The 25,955-nt window shown below is 42.9% G+C and overlaps 1 protein-coding gene across 2 annotated transcripts in view; it reads right to left on the bottom strand.

Moving 5' to 3' along the window:
- The window catches only part of COL5A3 (collagen type V alpha 3 chain), a 187,783-nt gene that overhangs the window by 94,236 nt on the left and 67,592 nt on the right, over window positions 1-25,955 (bottom strand). For both annotated transcript variants that reach the window (XM_066593557.1, XM_066593558.1), the window contains exon 5: window positions 3,094-3,225. In XM_066593557.1, the coding sequence (XP_066449654.1) occupies window positions 3,094-3,225 (132 nt within the window). The remainder of the gene's footprint in view (window positions 1-3,093; window positions 3,226-25,955) is intronic.

Below are 25,955 nucleotides of genomic sequence, written 5' to 3'. Positions count from 1 at the left end.
TAATACTGTGTCACAATGGGGGTCACTAATATTACTGGGGCCACTATAGAGACACTTTTATTACTGGGGTGACTATTGGGGTCACTATTATTACTGGGGTCACAGTGGGGGTCACTATTATTACTGGGGCCACTATGGAGGGGAATACTATTACTACTGAGGCTATCATAGAGACACCGTTACTACTGGAGCCACTATAGAGACAATATTAGTACTGGGGCCACTATTGGGGTCACTATTATTACTGGGCCACAATGGGGGTCACTATTATTACTGGTGATTACAGGTGATCAGCGGGGATCCTCAGTGGTGGACCCCACCAATCAACTACTGATGACCTATTCTGAGGACAGCTTAGTCCTGGAAAACCCCTTTAACTGAAACAGCCTCTTTAATAAGCCATTTTCCCATCTGCTTGGGGCCTCACGATCACTGCATGGAGGCCTCAAGATTTATTACATTCTGTGACCCTTTATAAAATCCATCATCCCCGACTGCTATATACAAAGAAATCTTCCATGTATTTGTGCAGTCCATCTGCAGGGCTCTGACGCTGCTACATTACTGCTGAGCTGTGAACTGAAGGGTCTATTCCCCGGGGGTCCTGATGACACATCTCCCAGTCCTGCTTTTCCTTGCTGCCTCCCAGTTGCACATGCCAGTGCCGTGAGTCAGGCTCGTGTGAATGATACACATCCAGACCCAGCCCTGCGAACCAGCTGTTACCATTCCAGCTGGGCCGGCCCGGACATCCCATCTGCTGAATGAAAACCCTGGCTCCAAGCTCCGGGGCCGACCCTGCCAAAATCCTTTCCATTTCACGCCTGCTTTGGCTGGTGGGAACCAAGGGGTCCTCTCGCTGTTTAACCAGTCGTGTGTTGGCTGCTGACTTGAGGGTCAATTTTTCTTTGGGCCAAAAATAATCGGGTGCCAAAGAATTCTATGTTCTAGTTCTGCTTCCAACTTTTTCTGCTTACAATGAAAGCAAATAAATAAAACATAGTATTTTATTAGGAAACCACCCAGAACGCACCATTCAGTTACGTGAGCACTTACTTGTAGTCCGCGAGTCCCCTCCTACCCACGGATGCAGGGTGACGCTATGGGACTCACCTATGTAGGGGTGTGGCTATAGGGGCGCAGAGGTAGCAGGTAAATCTGGGCCCTGACCCTCTGATGCATGAGAAGACCCCAGTATTATAAATGGCGCATGGCAAGTGGGGGCCATATTACAGATTTTGCATTGGGGTCCAGGAGCTTCAATTTACACCTCTGAATAAAGGATATATGTTAGGGCTCATTCATGCCTCGTCTTACGCAGTGAATAGAACTCATTCCTTTCAATGGGTTCGTTCACGTATGCACATTTTTCATGTGACTTTCAGTCATATGAAAAAATATGTCGCATGCCCTATTTTGGTGCTCACAGTCATAGAAGCACAAATACAAAAATACCCAGAAGGGCCAAAGAAGCCTGTGCGTGAGTTTGATATAAGTGTGGAGATCAGTGCACACCAGAATGAGGTTCACATCCAGTGGCATGGTTAACCCGACCACCGGTGGCCTCTCATCTGTTGCAGCCTTCCTCCGCCTTCACAGCCGCTGTAACAAGTACCATGTTATCATCCGCCTGCTCCGCCGTTGAGGACTTCAGATTCAGGACTACAGAAGGGCCGAAATACACATGGAGTGTGTATATATATCGGTCACATAAATACCCACATACTGCTGTGTGAACGAGCCCTTACACCAATAGACACCTTTATTCTTTAGGATTAAAGATACTACAGTAGAGGGACACTTCTGGATATTTGCATCTACTACGCACCACCTAAAGTGGTGATGGAGGGGGGATTCAGCAAAAAGGGAAAGATCTGATGCTCTTGTCATATAATCACTTATTAAACATCAGGAGACTCTTCTGGATTGCAACAACTGACAAGTCACAGGTTTAAGAAAGGTGTACAGTCTATCTATCTAACTATATATATATATATATATCATATCTATCCCACATCTATCTCATATCTATCCCAGAAATAGGTGTTTCGGGCCACAATCTATCTATCTATCTATCTATCTATCTATCTGTCTATCTCTCTATCTATCTATCTACCTATCATTCTCTATCCATCTCATATCTATCCATCTGTCCATCGCATATCTATCTATCTATCTATCTATCTATCTATCTATCTATCTATCCATATCATATCTATCTATCTATCTATCTATCTATCTATCTTATCTCTATCTCATTGATAAATGTGGAATCCAACAGCACTCACAGAAATGATAAGAAAGCCCGTGCAGGGTGGAGAGGAAAGGGAATGTAGAGCCAGGATAGGGTTCTTATATCTATCTATCAATCCATCTCATATCTATCCATCTATCTCATATCTATCTATCTTCTATCTATCTATCCATCTCATATCTATCTATCTATCTCCTATCTATCTATCTATCTATCTATCTATCTTCTATCTATCTATCTATCTATCTATCTATCTATCTATCTATCTAATATCTATTTATCTATCTAACTCACATCTATCTATCCATCTATCTCATATCTATCTATCTATCTCATATCCATCTATCCATCTATCTCTCTATCTATCTCTCTCTCTCTCTCTCTCTCTCTCTCTCTCTCTATCTATCTATCTCATATCTCTGTCTATCTTCAAACTCCTGTGCTCTGGCGCGGAACTTGAGAAGCCATAAAACATTGTCGCGCCCACGCCCGTCTAAATAAGCCTTAGAAGGCATTTTTATAGGGCACATCCACATGCAGCTTTTTGCTGTATTTTCACACATGCAAATCACAGTAAGAATTGAAATGTCAATTCCAGTTTTTTTTCCCCAAATTGCAAATTTCATACCAACACATGATAAAATCTGCCCCGTATGAGCTTTTATGTGGATTCCCATTGAAACTGATGGAATTTTGAAAACAAACGGATTCTCGCACGGATTCCAACACAGAATCCATGTGAACCTTCTGTCGCGTGAATGAGGCCTCTGTATTCCCTGTTGAATATTTATGCAGTGTTCATTGATTTTACATCACAATGTTGTTGTTGGTCTTCTTACCTGCTCAGGGAACTCCGGGTCCTGCGCCTGTACAGCGTAGGTGAGAGCACCGTCACAGCTGGGCATGTACGTGGTGCAATAGTCATAGGCGGCTCTGGGGTCAGCCACGATCAACAGCTGCTGGATGTCACCCTGAAAAGAAAAAGGCAAATGATATAAGGACCAATTCTGGCAGATACAGGATAGTGTCGAGGCTAGTTGGGGTTGAAAAAAAATTAATAGTAGCAGGTGATGAGGAGAAAGCAACTCTATTAAACAGTCTTTTCTCCAATGCATTCACAGAGGAAAATGAAATGTCAGATGAAATGCAGAGTGATAGAGTAAACTCTCCATTAAAGTTCAGTAGTTTAACCCAGGAAGAAGTGCGGAGCCGCCTTGAAAAGATTAAAACAGTCAAAACGTCGGGTCCTGATGACATACACCGCCGGGTTCTAAGGGAATTAAATCATGTGATAGACAGATCAAATGATATTTAAGGGCTCTATGATGACGGGGTATAGCCAATGTGGTGCAAATATTCCAAAAGGGAGGGTATGGAGGGTACACGCACAGAAAAAGTCATGATGCTGCTGCATACAAGCTTCCCAGGGACACAGTGCTGAAACGGGGCGCTTAGTGAGTAAGAAAGATACCTTCCTGGACTCTTCATTCCCTCACCTTTGAGCCCGATAACTTAGTTTATGCCGCTCAAAGGTGAGGACTGGTTGCCTTTAAGTTTGGAATTTGTTAAATCAAGATTTTGCCCCTTCGTGAAACTGTCGCCGTGGAAACTCAGTGGATGACTGATGAAATAGTGTACATGTCACGATGTAGGCTTGTGTGTGATTCAGAGCAGCCTTCCATCGCTTGTGTGGATGTAGATGATGGAGGCAGGAAGTCTGTTATCGAGGGTCGGCCACGGAGAACTAGGCCGGAACCACACTGTTATGAAGGCTGTCGAAAAGAAAATCTGTCTTTGTTGCCCCTAGCAACCAATCACAAAGCTGCTTTCACTGCTGAAGTAAAATGAAAGCTGTGCTGTGATTGGTTGCTAGGGACAGAGTTGCTTTGATAAACCACATCAGTCTAAGATATATTATATGTATACATATATATATAATCTGCTGACCCTCACCATTCAACATCATTTCTATTTGGTGCCAGTGAATCACAACTTTCACGCTTATATCTGGAGGCTGGAAACCATACAGAACTAATACTTCTAACTGAGGGAATCTTGCATCATTGTGGGTAAACCACATGGTAGCAGTTACACTTTAAGTGTACGGGTGCCACATAAGCGCCTGACCGACGTCCCATGGGCTGCTGCCAGACTATCACTCCTGCATTTTAGTCGTTCAAGCGAATGATCATTCCGGTGATCCGCCTGCATTCACAATAAACGGGAGTCACTCAAACATTGATCAGTCCTGTTTAGATGGGCCGATAGTCCCTTGGTTATTATCTATCTACTTTTATCTTATATCTATCTGCAGCATCCGAGACACGAGGCCCACACTGAGGAGCTGGCAGGGTAGGTATGGCACTTGTCACGGTGGTTCTACCAGACTCCTCCCTGGAGGGACAACCGCAACCACAGCCAAGGCACCGCTAGGCCTCTTTGAGGCAACGCTGGGACATCGGTTACCTGAATAGGTGTGTAATGGACTGTAGAAGTTGTCACTTGTCTCTATCTATCTATCTATCTATCTTATATCTATCTCATGTCTATCTATCTATCTATCTATCTCATATCTATCTCCCTATCTATCTCATATCTATCTCCCTATCTATCTCATATCTATCTATCTATCTATCTATCTCCCTATCTATCTCATATCTATCTATCTATCTATCCCATATCTATCTCCCTATCTATCTCATATCTATCTATCTATCTATCTCATATCTATCTCCCTATCTATCTCATATCTATCTATCTATCTATCTATCTATCTATCTATCTATCTATCTATCTATCTCATATCTATCTCCCTATCTATCTATCTATCTATCTATCTATCTATCTATCTATCTCATATCTATCTATCTATCTATCTATCTATCTATCTAGCTATCTCATATCTATCTATCTATCTATCTATCTATCTATCTATCTATCTTATATCTATCTCATGTCTATCTATCTATCTATCTATCTATCGATCTATCTCCTATCTATCTATCTATCTATCTATCTCATATCTATCTATCTATCTATCTCCTATCTATCTATCTATCTGTCTATCTATCTCATATCTATCTCTCTATCTATCTCATATCTATCTATCTCATATCTATCTATCTATCTCTCTCATATCTATCTATCTCCTATCTATCTATCTATCTATCTATCTCCTATCTATCTATCTATCTATCGATCTATCTCCTATCTATCTCATATCTATCTATCTATCTATCTATCTGTCTGTCTATCTATCTCATATCTATCTCTCTATCTATCTCATATCTATCTATCTATCTATCGCCCGCTGCCTTAGGATTGCATTAGATATATGGCCGCGATATGACCATGTGAAAACACGCGCGGTAAACAAATTGCAGCATGTCCTATTTCTCGCAGAGGCCTGCACAAAAACGTCTATCTATCTATCTATCTATCTATCTATCTATCTATCTATCTATCTATCTATCTATCTATCCCCTCTCTTACCACTAGATGTCACTGTACAGGACCTCTCGCCCACTTAATCAATGATCTGAATCTGATGGAATCTTTCAGGAAGTGCTGACAACCAAGTCTATACACGACTACACTGGTCAGCTGTCAGACTTCCAAAACAATCCTAGATTAAAACATATGTTAGCATTTATCATGTTATTACATTGTATATCAAAATCATCCCAACTTGGGGTTGTTTGTTGTTTGTAACTATGGAGAGCCATATGTTGGCATAGGGGCTATAAACACAAAATGGTAGGAGATTTTTTAATCAAGACAATTTGCAAAGTTGCTTCTTATTTTGCATTTTAGATATATTGGAGCAAATAAAAAATATTACAAAAGTATACATACCCTTTAAAACTTTTTTGCAAAACTCTCTTACCACCCTCATCAGTGCTCCTGGTTGTATGGCGTCACTCACGTGGCCTCATATATCTAATCTATTCTACTCTGCGTCCCCAAGAAAGAAACACTGCTGATTTTGCAGACAAACTTTGTATCACACCCCCCTGACCCCAAATGTCCATCTTGTGCTCCAGGTCCAGATCCTCCTGATGTGCTGTTCCCATACTACACAGCTGCAGCTGACAAATAGCGCTGATTCGCCGTGGGCATTAAATAAAAAAACAGGGGTCTGGAAAATCGGAAATGCGTCCAGAGCTGGACCTCAGCCATAGGAACAACTGAGAATTACTCATTAACCCCAATCCTCACCAGAAAGATCTGCGTGTCACATGATGACGTCTTTCACCATCTAATGTGACCAGCGGTAGTTAATTCAGTCTCGACAACAGTTAACCCCTAATATTCCACCCTCTAATGTTACTTTTAGTCCAGGAGGCTGAAATTTGGTTGGTCCCTGATGAGTTCCTACTCTAAAACGATGATTCTTTACATTTAGGCAATCAGTAGACTCTATGGGAGGAGGTGGGTGGAGGGTTAATTTTTTTAATTACCACCGTGGATCCATAATAATCATTAAGCCACAGTCTAGAAGATAGATGTGAAGAATGATCCTCTATTCTCATACTAGAGGATCATGAAGATCATTACAAGGGCTTGATTTGCCATTAGACAGTTGAGGCCCATGCCTAGGGGTGGTTTTGAGGAAAAGGCGGCAAGTGATGAGCTCCAATGTAAACTCTAAATGGGGTTGTCTTCTGAACCTCTGGTACCCCGGTGTGTCAGTTTTACCCTGGCCCTAATGTCTTTTTGCATGTACAGGCTCAGAAAACAGCAATTTCTAAAAGTTGAACTTGTCATTTTATCATTGTGTATGCAGTCTACCATAGCCTCTGTATTAGGATTTTTGTCCTAGAAGTTGCACTAGTCATCCAAAGTCACTATTGTTTTTGGGGACTTCCAAATCTGACTGCAAAGCTTGCTTCATAGAACTGAATGGAAAGTAATGCTGTTGAAGCAACCTATGGCAAGTTTACCATTGACTTTTATGGGAGGAAGTATAAAGCAGCCTGTCTAATAATGCATAAAAATCATCTAAAAAAATTTACACTCTAGAGAAGTCATTGGAAAGTTACTTTGACTTCTCAGTTAACTTTTAAAGAGATTTTAGAAACAAGTATTCAATTTCCCTGCAGTGCCTCCATAGGAGAAATGGAGTATTACATAGTTGTTTCCTCCACAGCAGTAGAACATGTTGTTTCCTCCACAGCAAGAAAAACTCTCCTAAGAATTCCCTAATATTTTAATTGAAAATAGGTTTTATAAACCAGACAAATCCCTTAAAGAGGCTATAATATTGATAGCCTATCCTTACGCCCTTTCATGAGAACCCAGTTACAAATTTTAAATTGGTGCCAAGAAGCTTTAAAGGGGTTACCCAGGCAGGGCTCGCTAGGATACAACGGGGTCGGAGCAGAAGCACTGCTCCGACCCCTGTTTAGTGACCGACGCTCGAAATTGTAAGCGCAGCTCTGAATGAAGTAAATGGTAGCTGTGCTTGCAATTGCAGGCTAGGGTTCCATTGATTTCAATGAAAGCTGTGCTTGCATTAATGAGCGCCTGCCACCACACAGGGATCGGAGAAGTGCTTCAGCTTCGACCCCGGTGTATCCTGGTGGACGATGCCTGGATAACCCCTTTAAGTTTTGCTCTGGAGAGAACATCAATATTTTCTCAGTGACGATCTAATCAGTTCAAGACTTGCTTGGGATGAGCTGCAACTCCAGGCACGGCCGTTATACCTGTGTAAGCAACGAAGAAGACTGTAGTCCCGTAAATGTGCTGGTTGGTGGGGCCTGGAGGTCAGACCTTCACTGATCAAGCACTGATGTACTCTTCTATGGAACTGTCATGCCCCTGTCATAAGAAAACACACCTATATATTTTGCACTGATAGGCACTGTCTACATTTTCCTTGTGCAGAAAACAGCAAGATAGTAGGATTTCCAAAGCAGAACAGCGCAGTGAATAAACACTGTAGCAGAGCCAAGCTCATAATACAACACCAGAGACTCCTGACATAAATAACGCATCAGAACCAAGCTCATAACAAAAATGCAGTACTGGAAGCAACCTCAGTACATAGGTACAATACCAGAACCAAGCTCATCATATACCTGCATCCAAAGGACCCAGCTCATAACATAAATACAGTAGTAGAACTAAGAGCTTGAGCTGCTGGAATGTCATTGGGCTGACAGCGGTGCCTCAGAACATCAGAGGGGAGGAGACAGAGCCAGGAGGAGGATGATTCATGTACAATCCTAATTCAAAAAAATTAGGATGTTGTGTAAAATGTAAAGAAATGTAAACAAAAAAGAAGGTAATGAAATCTCATCTAACCATATTTTATATACAGCAGAACATAGAGCACTTATCAGAAGGGGGAAGGGAGAGATTTTTCCATTTCTTTTTAAAAATTAACTAATTTAGAAACTGATGGCAGCAACACATCTTACAAAAGCTGGCCCAGGGCCGAGCCTACCATTGGGTGGCATCAGTACCTCTTTTTACAACGGTCTGTAAACATCTGGGAAGTGAGGAGACGATTGCTGGAGCTTGGGGAGAGGAATGTTGTCCCATTCTTCTCTGATGTAGGATTCCCGCTGCTCCACAGTCCTCGGTCATCTTTGCTGGATTTTTAATTTCATAATACACCAAATGTTTTCTCTTGGTGAAAGGTCTGGACTGCCGGCGGCATTGTCTAGTTGAAATAAGCAAGGTCTTCCCTGTAAGATACATTGTCTGGATGGGAGCATATGTTGTTCTATAACCCCTATATACTGCTCAGCATTGATAGTGTCTTTCATGATGTGCAAGCTACCCATACCATGAGCACTAACGCAACCCCATACCAGCAGAGATGCAGGCTGTTGCACTGTGCGCTGATAACAATCTGGATGCTGCTCCTCCTCTTGAGGCCACATGACACGGTGTCCGTGGTATCCAAAAGCAGTTCCAAATTTTGATTCATCTGAACACAGAATAGTTTTGCATTTTGTCTCAGTCCTTTTTAAATGAGCTTTGGCCCAGAGAAGACGCCGGCGTTTCTGGATCATGTTGATATTTGGCTTCTTCTTCACATGATACAGCTATAACTTACATCTGTGGATTGTACAGTGAACTGTGTTCAGACAATAATTTCTGGAAGTATCCTTGAGCCCATGCAGTGATTTGTATTACAGAATCATGCCTGTTTGTAATGCAGTGATGCTTGACAGCTAGAGATGAGCGAGTATACTCGCTAAGGCACATTACTCGAGAGAGTAGTGCCTTAGCCGAGTATCTCCCCGCTCGTCTCTTAAGATTCGGGGGCCGGCGTGGGTGACAGGTGAGTTGCAGCGGGGGGGAGAGAGGGAGAGATCTCCCCTCCATTCCTCCCCACTCTCCCCCGCTGCTCCCCGCCCCCCGCCAGACCCCGAATCTTTAGAGACGATCGGGGAGATACTCGGCTAAGGCACTACTCGCTCGAGTAATGTGCCTTAGCGAGTATACTCGCTCATCTCTATTGACAGCCATAAATCTCGAGCATTCAGTACTGACCCTTGTGCATTCAGCCTTGTCCGTTGTGAACTTGAACCTCTCCCGATTCTCTGAATCTTTTGATGATATTATATACTGTAGATGGTTGGATATTCAAAGACTTTGCAATTTTACGCTGAGAAACATTTTTCTGAAATTGTTTCGCAATTTTTAGGCACAGCTTTCCACAGATTGATGAACCATCATTGCTTCTGAGAGACTCTGCCTCTTTAACATGCTCTTTTTATACACAGTCATGTGACTTAGTATAAAATTGACCATCCAGCAGTTTTTCATTAGAACCACTTACTTTTCCAGGCTTTTGTTAAACCTGTTCCAACTTTTTTGAGATGTGTTGCTGCCATCAATTTCTAAATAAGTTCATTTTTTAAAAGTTAAATGGAAAAATGTTTCACTTTCACCTTCTGATATGTGTTATATGTTCTATTTATTTACATTTTACACAGCGGCCCAACTCTTTTGGAATTGGGGTTGTAGTTCCACAAAACACTGCTACACAAAAGGAAGAAGATAAGTTGGCTGGGCTAATCTAAGGGGGCGAGTGCCTCCAGCCTACATCTTCCTGGTGCCCCCCTACAAGCTTGTGGCCGGCACAGGCTGCACATAGCTAAGGCCGGCCGTTGTCCCGGAGAACCCCTTTAGGCACCTGGGACTATGTTCTACTTGTACAGTGCTACATGAAGGATTATACAAACAGGATAAATGTAAAACTAATAAAGTAATCCTTCAGCTGCATCCACCATCTGTCCCGGACATCTGATTGTGTTTTTTTTTTCCTTTGGCCTATGCGATCTATGATTTGCAGCCAGTTAGGTCTAATATGACCTATTTGGCTGGTAAAACCTAAGGAAAATAAAATATAAACTACATGTAGTCTGAAAGAGAAGCCATGGGCCGAATGTGGTGCCAGAAGTGACATCACATTGAGGCGTATCATTCATAAAGACCCGCTTCACGAACTGTAATGTACTGTAGACATCCACTGCTCAATGTAAATGTTATATAATATGCAAATAATACTATCCTAATGATATGAGGATGTATGGGAACTACAGATGAAGGTTCTCACATTAGGGGTGTAGCAGCCTTCAAACTTCTCACCCCACTCTCTCCACCCTACATATTGGCCGCAGCCTGATTGAGGCGTGCAAAGGATCTATTGCCAGAGAAGTAATTTAGTTTCTCCCTGGTGAACTCAAGTATTTAGGAAGAGAAGGGCCAGCGGGGGAGAGGAGAGAACAGTCAGCAATGGTCTGCGACTAGTTGTACAGTAATAGTTTTATCCTCTGCATTGAAAAGTATAAGTGTTGGAAATGGAAAAAGTGTATAGTAGTGTCAGCAAGGATTAAAGGGGTTATACTGGATTAGAAAAGACATGGCTACATTCTCCCAAAAACAGTGCCATACTCTTCTGCTATTGCAGCTCAGCTTCAGTGAAGTGAACGAGGTTAGGCTGCCATACCAGATCACCAGACACTTGGATCTCTGAGGGGTTTTGGTTGGTTGATTGGTTCATCACAGCCCCATGCCTTATTGCCTAATCACCAGACACTTGGATCTCTGGGGGCTTTTTATTGGTGGCAGGGTTCTTCATTGCTCGATAGCTAATTGTTTGATCACCAGATACTTGGATCTCTGTGGGCTTTTAGTTGGTTGATTGGTTTCTCACAGCCCCATGTCTTATTGCCTGGTCACTAGACACCTGGATCTCTGGGGGCTTTTGGTTGGTGGAGGGATTCCTTATTGCCCCATACCTAATTGCCTGATCACTAGCAGAAAAGTTCCTCAGTGCTAATTTTTAGATCACCAGATACTTAGATATCTGCAGGCTTTTGGTTAGTGGAAAGGTGCCTTACTGCCCCATACCTAATTACCTGATCACCAGAACGTGGATCTCTGGGGGAATTTGTGTGGTTGCAGGATTCCTCACTGCACCATAGCCTAATTACCAAACACTTGGATCTCTATGGGCTTTTGATTGGTGGTAGGGTTCCTCATTGCTCCATCACTAATTGTTTGATCACCAGATACTTGGATCTCTGAGGGCTTTTGTTTGGTGGAAAGATCCCGCATTGCTCCATACCTAAATACCCAGCCATCAGACACTTTGATTTCTGAATGCTTCTGGGGCGATGGAAATTTTCCTCACTGCTCCCTAACCTATTACCTGATCACCAGACATTGGGTTTCTGAGAGCTTTTGGTTGGTGGAAGGGTTCCTCCCTGTCTCATAACTGATTGCCTGATCACCACCAGATGGGTTCCTTAGTGCCCTATACCTAATTGTCTGATCACCAGACTCTTGGATCTTCAGAGGGGTACACAGCGGGACCCAAGCAGAGGGTGAATATAAAAAATACATCCCCCAGCTCCCTGTCACCTCTCCTTACAACACCATCACTTAGTTTATGGTGCTCAGGGAGGTGATGGGTTCCCTTTAAATAAATTTTTGCTTGCCTCAGTTGTGAAATGTTTGTGGGTGCCTATCACATCCAATGAAACATCAGCATTAGGGTTGACATATTAGGTGCCTTAAGTTAGATAGCACTGGGGGGAGGTTTTCTTGGGCTTTGTGCCTATTTTACTTTGGCCCTGCCAAGCCATATAACTCCATTCTTGCAACACACAATAATTTGTATTTTTATAGCTATAATTTCACCAGATTAGCAAATATTGCTTACTCATACATAGCACAAGGGTTGACCTCCACTACGATTGGCCATCATGTGTGGACTACATTTCCCTACATGTCTTGTGTTGTACACTAATAAGTATTAAAGACAATACGGATCTGTCTCCTATAGTTTTCTTTTGCCTATAGCTAGCTGACATAAGGATCTATTAGAAGGAACACTATGGCTGCCTGCACACGGGCGGATTCTTGTTGCTGAATCCGCGGCGGGCGTCCGCACCACGGATCCGCCGTTCATAGCATGCTGTGGGAAATCGATTCTTCCTGTACATGAACGGAAATCAATTGTGGTTTCCGCTTGAGGAGGAAAAATTGCAGAATGCTCCAATTTTTGCGCAGATTCAGGGCAGATGGCTTTCATTGAAGTCAATGGAAGCCATTCGACCCCCGGCCCATCCGCAATTACCATTGTGGACAGGTTGCGGAATCCGCGTCATCGTCTAGCGATGGCACAGTAGAAATAAACATTTCTCCCACCCGGTCATACTACTAATAAAGATGATGGTGGTGGTGGTCCCTGTCCCTGGAGGGTGGTGTAGTGCAGCTTAGTGCAGGGGACGAGGATAATGGTGAAACAGTAGAAGTTATGCTTATTTGGAGATTTCAGCGCTGAACAAAGTAACGTCCAAATATAGTCCAATTCTCCTTTAGATCCCAAACCCAGAGGATTGGTGACTGGAGATACCGCCCCTATTGTCAATACTCCTGTGAAACATTTATGCATCATTTCTGGCACCTTTTCTTCTTTCTTCAGAATTAATCGTCACCGAGACAGAAAAGTTCCCTGAGGAACCAAAGGGGAATCACCGAGGGAACCACTAAATAATAAATAAAATTTAACCTTTATTAGTATAAATTTAAAAAATGTATACATAGGGCGTGATCAATCCTTAATAGGTATAGTGCCTGTCACAACCGATCAGCACCGTCCATAAAATATGATACCTAGGACAGGTAAGGTGTGTTAATCTCCATTCACCTATATAATTATCACGGAGGGGATTTTTCCACACTACTGATGCTCTCTAGGTGTGGATTCACCATGCACAAATATCCACTATTAATCTAATGGTCTTATCAGAACCACTATAGGATAACCCGTGGTACAAATGAATAAGATGACCAATCCAAAATGTGATCAAGATGAGATAGACCGTATAATCACAGAGTGGTTGAATACTGGATAGAGGCATTCATAGGGCACTTTGTAATTTTTACTTATCTCGGCTGTATGCATAAACAGATGAATAATAATGCATATGCGGTAGTCCACTACTGTGCTACTAAGTGAGTGATACTGGCTATTAGTAGACCAACTATCAGGCATTTCTGAGTTGCATCACCAGTTCTGCCTTTGATGCTGGTCTACATATGCCATTTAAACGGGCCTTAGTGGATGATCAGGTGTTAGGCTATTGTTGGACTACTTTATCAGTCCTGCCTTTCATACTAGATCTTCCTTTGGTATTATATAATCCACCAACAGTTAGAGTTACTTGGCTCTGAACATTACTCTCAGTAACCACTGTTGTTGGTACTTGGTGCTTGTTCAATAAAATTGAAATAAGAATAAGCACTATGCAGCATGGTGTATACACACTGTTAGTAGTACATCGCAACTAACAGTATACACTATATAGATTGACGCCTGGGACAATTGTTATATACGTTTCTGCTATTAAGGTAGTTATATCTGTAGTGGAGGATTTCATGTACTATATTAATGCGCATATCACAGCGCGTGATATCACAGCGCGTATCCATAACACTACTCCATCATAAGGAATTTCTTCATTTCATATTATAGTCACGGATATCTATCAAAATAGGGATACAGTGATAGGGTCACTAATATCTCTATTGGAGCATATGCATTATTATTCATCTGTTTATGCATACAGCCGAGATAAGTAAAAATTACAAAGTGCCCTATGAATGCCTCTATCCAGTATTCAACCACTCTGTGATTATACGGTCTATCTCATCTTGATCACATTTTGGATTGGTCATCTTATTCATTTGTACCACGGGTTATCCTATAGTGGTTCTGATAAGACCATTAGATTAATAGTGGATATTTGTGCATGGTGAATCCACACCTAGAGAGCATCAGTAGTGTGGAAAAATCCCCTCCGTGATAATTATATAGGTGAATGGAGATTAACACACCTTACCTGTCCTAGGTATCATATTTTATGGACGGTGCTGATCGGTTGTGACAGGCACTATACCTATTAAGGATTGATCACGCCCTATGTATACATTTTTTAAATTTATACTAATAAAGGTTAAATTTTATTTATTATTTAGTGGTTCCCTCGGTGATTCCTCTTCTTCAGAATTAAGGAATAAATTGTTTCTGGCTGTTCTTCATCCAGCTTTCTTGTACTTTTAGCTTTCTTCCCCCTTTAGCTCGCCCTCTCTTTCACCGCTGCACTATTTCTTTCAGAACTCTGTTTCTGACTTACTTCTAACAACTCTGTTACTCATAGTTACTGAACACTCTAGAACTAGGCGGGTGAATATATATATCGTGACATACTGTTATGATGGATCCATAGATACCTGTATCAATTTCCAGTGGGCTACCATCTCTGAGATATCCCTTCGCAATAGTGTCGCGCACCTTATGCTAATTTAACCCCAGACCATCCATTGAGCGGTTCACCACTGTCTGCGGTCCGTGCTTGCACCCTTACCATCGCCTGAAAAACAGTTCTTTTCATTCGTTCACATGTGTGTATTTTGCATGCGCAGTTTCGTCCGCACTGCCTCGTGTGGCGCAGAGTGTTAAGGCAGCAGAAGGTTGTGAGTTCAATCCTCGCTTGGTTCAGGTAGCCGGCTCAAGACTGACTTAGCCTTCCATCCTTCTGAGGAATGTAAAATGAGTACCCAGCTTGGTGGGGGGTAATAAATAAAAAATGACCTGAAAGCGCTGCGGAATAAGTTGACGCTGTACAAATAACAAGTTTTTTTTTTTGCTAAATTATTGTTACTTAGGCAGTTATATGGGATTGTTACTTGGCCAATGTATAAAGCTGTCATCTGGTACAGTGACTTGTGACCTGGATGACAGCACACCATTGGGAAATGCCAACAGAAGGTGCCACGTACAGCACAATCCAAGGTGGCCTTGGAAGCTGCAATATAAGTGCTTCGTTGCAGTCCACTGGGAGCAGATAGTGCCAGTAATGCACACACTAAAATTACTGTTATTAGGATATTTTACAAATATCCTAATTTGGAGCAGTCCATCACAAAATTCCTTTTGTCGTGACAATAATATAATCCAGAGACTTGAGTAGGAGGTTCTCAGACCCGAGGCGATGTGCAGGAAGCGGGACCGTACAATGTTCTTGTCTATGCACGTTGGAACACTGTCTTTGAGAGAGAATGTGGTACTTTAAGGCCCTCACTCTTTATCAAGGGTAATTACATTAACAAGCAGATGTATTTCTTGGCTTTTGTTCCTATTTTGGAATGTTTTAACACATTGCTGATTTTCCATAAAGGGAAATATCACCAAATGCTAAAAGTTTACTGTCTGTTGTTTGCTGTTCTCTTCCACCCTAGAAAATGTTACTTTGGTTGGACTCTATGAAAATGGTGAGGTTCTGGGCAAATATTGCATCTTTAGTATTGCAATTGGTGGGTACCTGGTATGTGGAGCGTGTCTTGGGTAGGAAATAAGATCAGGTTCGTATTTTTTGAGTTAAAGGAGTTCTCCAAATGTGGAAGCCACTTTGACAGCCATACTATATTCCACCTATGTATCTCTGAGAGGCTTATGACGTGGGTCGGAAACAGTATCCTTTCTCCTTAAGGAGAGCACCTGGACATTTCAGTAGCCAAGCCAGAAACCTACTGCGCACTGATGAGGAGCAAAAACCCTTAACAGCTGTCTGTGTATGGGTTCTGGCTTGTTTTTCAATTCCCAGTTGTTGTTATCAGGCTTGTATAAAGAGTATAACATTGACTTGCAGGAATGCGGTCTTCCAATAGGTGGCGCTGCAGAGGTATTGTTCCATCTATCTTATTTACATATTTCCCATAGGAGCATGTATGGCCTTATAAGTCTCCCTTGTATACAAGGAATGATCAGTGCATTAGGACTATCTACTCAGTAATGGGTTGGCCCACCTTTTTGGGCGATCTCAACTCTCAGACATCAAGGAACAGATTCCACAAGGTGGTGAACATCTTCCATACTTACCTCCATCCATGCACGCTGTAGCAGCTCCGTTAGTTGGTGCACATTTGGCAGATCTCACTTTCCAGCATATCCCAAACATGTCTAATGGGGTTACAGTCTGGGGAGTATGAGATGCGAGACAGCGTGGGGAATTCATTGCTGTGTTCCTTCAGCCACACTCTTGTGATCCGAACTCAATGACACAGAGTGTTGTCCCGTTGAAAGATGACACTGTGGTCGTGGAAGATTTCCTAAAGATATGGGTGCAAATGGTCAGCTAACAGGACCTTATAGCCTTCACCATACAAAATAGTGATATGATGACCAATGGTTCTAGGCCGTGCCAGGAAAATACTCCCCAAACCATAACACCACCAGCTTGTTTAACCCCAACGATGCACCCAAGAGACATGGCTCCATGTGGTTTACTCCATATGTGGACCCGGCCATCCACATGGTTCAGCAGGAAATAGGAATTGTCATTCCAGATGACCTTCTGCCATGTGTCCAAGCTCCATTGACATAACAATGACATAAGGGCCCATGCATAACATTGTTGGTGATGAAGCAGGGTCATCAGGGGCACCTTTATCGGTCTTTGGCTATTGAACCCCAGTTGAAGCAAAGTATGCCACATGATCATTGTGGAAATCTGTCTAAATTTGCCACTGTTGTACTGTAGGGTCAGCTGGCTGTGATCTCTAGTATCAATTACACGTGGCATGCCGCTGTGTGATCTTCTGCCGGATGTCTGTCCATGGTTCAACCAGTCTTGGTATACTGTAGGGTCAGCTGGCTGTGATCTCTAGTATCAATTACACGTGGCATGCCGCTGTGTGATCTTCTGCCGGATGTCTGTCCATGGTTCAACCAGTCTTGGTATACTCTTGATACTGTGGTTTGGGAACAGCCAACAAGTGCGACTGTTTCAGAAATTCTGGCACCACACCTCTGGGCACCAACAATCAGCTTGCAGTCCAAGTCACACAAGTGACCACATTTACCCTTGATTGCCAAATGTTGCCTTTGGCTGTGCAGAGCAGAGGTCAGCACATTATCATGATGCGCCCATCACGCGGTAGTCCATTACTGATCCCAAGATGTCACATAGCTGTTTCTAATGTATTGATTGTTCAGTGTATACATGTGTGCATGTATGTGTTTCTGTATTTCAGTGTGCATGTATGAATATATAGGTGTATGAATAAGTATGTATCACTGTATCCATGTACGTATGTAGCAGTGTGTTGATATGTAAGTGTATGTCTGTCTGTATATGTGTATGTTTGTATGTATTGTATATAACTACCGGTATGCATGACTACATGTATATTTGTCTGATACCCCCTTGGACCTAACATCAATGTAATTTTAGGACATACCATATAATTCCACTACAGAACAGTATATGATGTATAAGCCCAAAGTAAGAGCACCTTCATATCTGCAGCACATTATTACTATTCTCTTGAATACAAGACCCTACTTCTCCTATAAGCAGAATACAATAATTTCTGAAAAGAGCGCCTCTCCTTCCCCGGCCAGCTGGAGCTTTCACCCCGGACCACGAGAGATTTTACGGATTTTTAGGAAACCAGCCAGAACATGCTTCTGCCAGTATCAACAGTTCATAAGAGGAATCAGATACAGGAAGATAGCAGATCGGAGATTTATTTAGTATAATAGGAAGTAATAAGTCACTATAGTGAAAGCAATTACCAAGTGATAGACACAATTGTAGGTGGAGGATCAATCCTTAAAGGGACAGTGCTCAATATGATCTGCCAATCGCCCACTGGGACATGAGGCCATCATGGGACTGTAAATAGATGTTGTATCTCCCCCCGACTGATAGCTAAGAGTTTTATAAGAGAATCTCCTTTTAATCACAGTATGGAGTATCCGGCAGTCCAGAAGTACTATTGCTTCTGGCACTGGATAGAAGGATCAAACACGTAGAAATGTAATGATTTTGTCTTTAAAAGAGCATCATCCAGAGTTGTCAGGGGTAATGCGACCTCCTCTACTTTTTTATGGACTAGACAATGAAGAACAGAACAGTAAAAGTATTAAGAACTTTGACCCGGAAAGATTCTTGAGAAGATCATAGACGTCAAGGAAAACAAACAATAAAGCTGTATGCCCGGGAAGCCCAAATGACCAGACTGAAGCTACAGGATATCTTATTTTGGACACTTTACAAGTAGGTTGTTCTTCAACCACCCTGGATCCACTGCAAAAGAAGGTCTATGCATCCTTTAGGCAATGTCTTTGGTTATGTCTTCCTATCTTTGTATTTAAGGCGTTCTCCAGGAATTTCACTATTTCCCACCATGGCCTTCACACTCTTACCATGGTTATGCCTCCCTACTTGTGGTACAACCTCATCTCCTGGATAGGTCTACTAGCCACCAACACTGATCAAAGACTTTTCTAAGAAGGTTTAAGGTTGAAGCCCACAGATTTCTTAGACTTTCAAGTGCCAATTTAGTCATCAGGTCCCTCTAGTTATGTTTGCCCACTACCCTAGAATGTCCAGGAGGCTTTGACAAAATGAGAGAGCTTCTGGACTTATGGAAGAGCAAGCAAGTCTCCTGAGTGCCCCATGTCCTACTCACCTCTCTATGTTCCGCTTCTACTCCTCCATTACCAGACACTTCTATCTGCAAAGTCCGCTCTGGGATATGTATTTTTTTAGGGAGTCTATTCTGGAGTCTGTATTAGTTATATGGGTTGTCTGGATGTGATAGGATTTTTTTTTACAGATCTTTGAAGCTAGATCACAATCTGTTTAAACAATAAAAGTAGCAGTAATTACCTGACCTCTTCCCCATCGAACACCAGTGCTGCAGTTCCACGGTCCTACCGGGCTTTGTTTAGGATTAGCTATCACCTGACCACTTCAGCCAATCAGAGACTACAGCAGTCATGTGCTGTTCTCTTAACATAACCCCTCAGATCCTGTGGGCCATGATGCCAGGAGAACGGCACCTGACTGCTGTGGCCTCTGATTGGCTGCAGTGGCCAGGTGGTAGCCATTCCTAAACAAAACAAGAAGGAATGTGGGTCTGTAGCGCTGATTTCTGGGGGAGAGGACAGGTAAGTACTGCTGCTATTATTGTTTTAACTGATTGGGATCCAGTATTAAAATATCATATCACACCTGGACAACCCCTTTAAGAGGTCTTGTCTGAAGTCTGTATTTTTTAAGGGTTTGTATTTCTTTTGGGTGTCCAGTTTGGGGCAAATATATTTATTTGATGGGTCTGTATTAGTTTAGGAGGTGTATTAAAGGGGTTGTCGGGTTATTGAACAACATTGCCCCTATATCACAAACTGTGCTAACCCCATCTCTGCCTTGGGTATCCAGCCTTGTAGCCCCACAGTCCTCCCAGTATTAGTTGTGGAGATGATGTCATAGGAAGTTACTCCTGGCGTAAGCGCTCACATACTGGGTGCCAAGATGCCAGGAGTTCAGAACAGTCACACTGCAGCCTCTAATAGGCTGAAACTGTCAGGTGACTTCCTGTGATATCATCTTCCACAACAAACACCAGGAGGACGGCAGAGGTATACCACTGGATCTCTGCAGCAGAGGACGGATAAGTACAGCTCTTTTTGTTATTTTAACACAGTCTGTGATATAAGGGCAATGTTGTTCGGTGACCGGACAATCCCTTTAATTTACTACTGTGATGCTATATGCACTATTTGTGATTCAAGCACCCTAAGTTGGTTTGTGTATTATATGAATGGGTGGGGCATATGACACACCGCTTAATACGTGACTTCCTGGAATATCCTTGATGTCACTTCTTTCTTTTTCTTTTTTATAAACATTAGATTTTTATTGAAAAGTTTATTTATGACAAACTCTTCTAAAAAGTTGGCAAATACAGAAAATAAGGAGAGGATGTCTGGCAACAAGATGGATGGAAGCAATCACAGAAATCACGAACTTGATATTGAGACGCCTGAAGACCCCAACAGAAGACAAACAGTATTCATATGGTCACCAGAAGACAAAGAGAGGATCCTGTCTATAATCATTTCTGCTGTGCTTTCTACTTCCTGCTATCATTTATTATCAGCAAAATGAGGGATTTCTGATATTATCGGAGATGACAAGTAGAAAAATATTTATCTTGGCACAAGATTCAGAAATAAACACTGGGAAGACTTTAAGTCCTATCTATATCCAGCCTGCATGGGGGATTACAGGATACTTAATACACTTAAAGTGAAGATCTGGTTTGGCGCCAACACAGGCGCTTTATCAGGGCATTTCCAAGTAAGCAATTTTTCCAGGAATGGTGTTTATTGTAACGCTATCTCTTATCTATTCTGAGTCTTTACCTACTGAGGAGGTACGGAGCGATCAGATTGCCTGTGCTTTACCATCAATGATATAGAGACTCTGTACTCCAGGAATAATTGACTGCTGATTGGCTGTTGAGTGCTAATCCCATAGTAGGACTGTGGAGCTACACTTCTGGTCCTTTCACAATTGGAGCTTCCCTGTATGGAAATTAGAGCCGTGAACATCAACTGTAGCATAAAATCATGAGACAAGTTTTCTGTAGATCAGTTTCAGTGTGAAGCTACATTAGATGGGAAAATCCAGCAATCTGAGACAACTTCTAACAAGGCCAGTCATCGGTGCTAGACTAGCCAGGACTAGTATTGTTGAGTTTTCTGATACAACAGTGCAGAGAGTATACTGAAAATGGCGTGATCCAGGAAAAACAGCCAAGAAAAGAGGATCCTGGAGATGGAAACAACTCTTGCCAAAAGGGGTCACAGGAGGACGTCAGGAATCATTCTGATGAACAGGCATTGCTCAGTCAAACAAATTGCAGATTAGTACAATGCTGATACTCCAACTAACGTGTAAGAATGCACAACTTATCATTCCTTAGAACGGATGGGCTATAATAGCTTTCGACCAGTTCCAATATCTTTATATCTAAGAGAAAGAAAGGCCAGACTCCAGGGGGTAGCCGAAAAACATCATCTGGTCAGACGAATCCAGATTTCTGTAGCACCGTGCTGATGGAAGGGCAGAATTTGGTGCAGGCAGCATGAATTGATGAACCCTTCCCGTCAGGCTGGTGGAGGTGGAGTAATGGTCTGGGGAATGTTTTTTGGCTCATCCTGGGTTCTCTGATACTAGTGGATGGACACTATGATGAATTGCTAAGCTTCAGAAGGCCAAGAAGGGCCCAATGCATTACAAGATGGGTGTAATAAACTTTCCACTCAGTGCATATTCTTTTAGGAATGTCAAGGTGTACTATATATTTGTAAGACTGTGGAACTGTAAATTAATTGAATATTAGGGCTTATATTGAGTGAGACTTAAAGGAGTTGTCCCGCAAAAGCAAGTGAAGTTAAACACTTCTGTATGGCCATATAAATGCACTTTGTAATATACATCGTGCATTAAATATTGGCCATACAGAAGTTATATACTTACCCCCCTGGTGTTGGCGTCCCCGTCTCCATGGCGCCGACCGAAGCCTTCTTCTGCCTCGATTAGACGTGCTTGCGCAGTCTGCCTCTTCTGTCCCGTTGAAGGGGCCGCTCCGGCGTGCTTGCGCCGCACAGGTCTTCTGCGCATGCGCAGACCACGCGGATCGCATGTGCGGGAAAACACCTGCAGCATGCTCCATTTTCTGCGGGTTTCCCATATTGACGGCTCCCGCAGGCTTCCATTGAAGCCTACGGAAGCCTTTAGGAATCCGCGGCACACCTACAGCTGAATTTCCGCTCTGCCATGGGTGTGCGGGAGAGCAGGAGTTCAAAGAAAAAAAAGAGTGCACGGCGCATGCGCGCGGCTCGCTGTCAGCGTGCCGAGCACATCTGCCGGTCAGAAGGAAAGAAGATCCGGCCGTGACGGACAGGAACCCGCAGCGTCCGGACAGGTGAGTAAAATCAGTTTTCAGGCCTCATGTCCGCGGGAAAGGAGGGACCCGCTGCGGGATTCTGCATGGAGAATCCGCGGTGAGCCCGAATTTCCTAGTGGACATGAGGCCTTCAGCAGGATAGCAAGGGTGGAATTGGCCTGCAATGTCCACTGCAATACTTGGTAAATTCTGCACTAAACTCTGCAAGGCTAGCTGCGTATTTTGATGCAGAATTGAAAATGTCTTAAATCTACCTGCAACTCTTGATCATCATCTGCGGTTAGACCTGCAGGTTTTGGTGCGAAATTCCGCAGCTACAGATGAAGCAGCATCTTGCGGCGGATCCAGGCTGAATAATTCCACCCATGTGAAAGGTTCCCTAATCTGCTCCATAATGTGGCGGATCCCTTCATCTCACATTACCGTTACTTCTGTAATGGCGGATGAGTGATGCCGTGTAGCGCTGGACTATCCCCGGAATCACATCTCCTCTCACTCATTCCTCTCCCTCCTTCTCCATCCTAACGAGATGAGTCCAGGCAGATGTCCATAGTAATTCCCATCCCACGCTTTTCCCCAGTGAGACACCCGCCCGCTCCCTGAATTGTCTGCAACACAACATAACATACATGGGAAACAAGTAAGCTCGTTCTGCATTACTGGATGTCACAGGGGACGCAGTCGTACGTAACACTGCGGAAGATTGTGTCCTACCAAAACTGCTGACCACAAAATGTTCCCATTCTCATAAGTAGCCGTGAGTCAGATTCTCATGGATCCTGCTCCAGCGCGGAGGCATATTAACCTCATATATAGAAATCCTGCAAGACATTGGCTATAGGATGTTCCCATAATGTTCTGGTATGGGTACAGTCATCACCCCTAATCCACAGAGACTCAAAATATATACTGCCTATACAAGCCCTGGGAATTTGGTTGGGATCCCGGTCTGGTATAAAAGGGGCCACAATAAGTCAACGGAAATATATGGGTGCTTTTTTTTTTTGCAGATGACATCATTGTATTTTTGACTTCCCCTTTAAAGGGGACATGTACAACTCCTACCAGAATATGAAGCCTGGGGGAACAGCTGATCATACCATGCCCCACTTTGGGGAACCCTGAGCAATCAGCTGACTTTGCTGGGGGGAGCTGCAGCCAGGCACACATTTTCCCTGCAGCAGCCAAAAAAAGTGTAAATGTGGTATTACAGGACTTTTATTCACATGAATGGCCATCCTGTAATATCAAAATGGCACAAAGTCTGCCAGAATGGGATCATAGACTTGGGTAATATCACATAACAACATGGACATGCTGGGACTTGTAGTTCCACCTCTTATATTCTCCTCTTGTAATTTCTCTGTTAAAGGGGTATTCCAGGATTTAAAAAAATAAAATTCTATAGATGACCGACATGGATCCACCGCTTGAGATCCCTGCCAATCAAGTAAAGGCGCCTTCACACTGGCGATAAATTCGTGTGTGATTTGTGCATTACGAGATGCATAAATCTCTCACAAATATGAAACCCATTCATTCACATCTGCAATGTTTTCCTTCATGGCACCATGTTGCGAAGCGATGTAGAAAACAAATCGCAGCATGTTCTTTCTTTTGGCGATATCGCTCACTGTTTTCAAGCCAAAGACATCTGTGTGGCAACCTCTGAAGAGACAAGTTGGGTCCAGGAGAAACTGTCATGTCAGTCTGGACTGAATGGAGAAGAAAACCACAATGCTAATTAGAGACGATGTCACGTATAAGTCACATGTCAGAATATTGCTGTTTATTCTGCCACTGGCTTCCTCTGATCAGTCAGGTAGTCACAGTATGGTCAGTAGAGTTAAGCCCCATTAACACGCAAAGATGATCGCTCAAAATTTGTTCAGAAGATAGGGAGACTGACAGTTTGAGCAATCATTTTGCATAAGCTGCTAATGGGCACTAATGCCCATTAGCAGCTTATTACCTTCATTTGCATGTAAATGAGCCTCCCTGAGCTGTATGCGGATTACAGCAGGTGGTCTGTTATCTGCATACAGGCCCTTTGTTCTGCCAGGGAACTGCAGCTGAATACAGTGTTGTTAGCGCTCCTGTGGAGAATTACAGTTTGCGGTCCCTGCTGTCAGCTGCCCAGACGAACAATGGATTTTAAACTCAACATAAAATCATCGAAAAGCAAACGATGGTAGCATTTACACGAAACGATTATCGCACAAAAAACATAGTTTGATCAAATTTTGAGCGATAATCGTTGCCTGTAAATGGGGCTTAATGATTAGTAGTAGCATTCTTGTTTGTGAACTGACAAGACCCATCATACAGATCATACCAGGTAGTACAAATCTTAATAGCAATGGCTGACTTGACTTTACAATTTATACCTTTATTGATCTTGGTTCTGGTGCTATATTTATGGTCTGAGCTTAGTTCTGGTGCTGTATTTGTTATGATCTTGGTTCTGCTATTGTATCTATGTACTAAGCTTAGTTCTGGTGCTGTATTTATGCACTGAGCTTGGTTCCGGTGCTATATTTATGTTCTGAGCTTAGTTCTGCTGCTGTATTTATGTACTGAGCTTGGTTCTGATGCTGTACTTATGTTATGATGTTAGTTTTGTATTTATGTAAAGAATAGAGATGAGTGAGTATACTCGCTAAAGGCAATTACTCGAGCGAGCATTGCCTTTAGCGAGTATCTCCCCCGCTCGAGACTGCAGGTTCGGGTGCCAGCGCGGGGGAGCGGTGAGTAGCAGCTGTCAGCGGGAGGGAGCGGGGGGGGGGCAGCTCCGTGCCTGCTGCCGGCACCCGAACCTGCAGTCTCGAGCGGGGGAGATACTCGCTAAAGGCAAAGCTCACTCAAGCAATTGCCTTTAGCGAGTATACTCGCTCATCTATAGTAAAGAACTGTATTACTATTAATGATTACAATAATACATGTTTGGAGTATTGTAATTGTTTGATTAGACTATTAGTTTAGGGATACCTTTATGCGGAGTGCTGCATCATAAGTATTTTGCATGCATAATTTAATCACCCAGGTAGGAAACGTGTTAACATTTTGAGCCCCACCCTAAATAAAAACACCTCCTTCTGGCAGATTTGGCATGGTTAGGGGTGGGAACTGGCTGTTGCTAGGGGGAGGGGCTGGTTGTGGGCGGGGCTTAGAAAAATTGCTGTAACATGGATCACACACACCTTACTTGTTAATTTGGGAAGTATGCGTTGTTAGAAGACCACCTGTGCAAATAACATTTTTCACACCCCGTCCATGATAAGAAAAAAACAACATAAATTGTACTGATAGGCAGTCTGCCTGTATTCTGCTTGTGCATAACGCAGCTAGATAGCAGCATAGCCACACCAAAACAGCTCAGTGAATAAATACTGTTCCAGGAACG

Source organism: Eleutherodactylus coqui, chromosome 2 (genome assembly GCF_035609145.1).
Source record: "Eleutherodactylus coqui strain aEleCoq1 chromosome 2, aEleCoq1.hap1, whole genome shotgun sequence".
NCBI lineage: Eukaryota > Metazoa > Chordata > Amphibia > Anura > Eleutherodactylidae > Eleutherodactylus > Eleutherodactylus coqui.
Note: the sequence above shows the minus strand (reverse complement) of the source record. Positions and strands in the feature narration are given on the sequence as shown.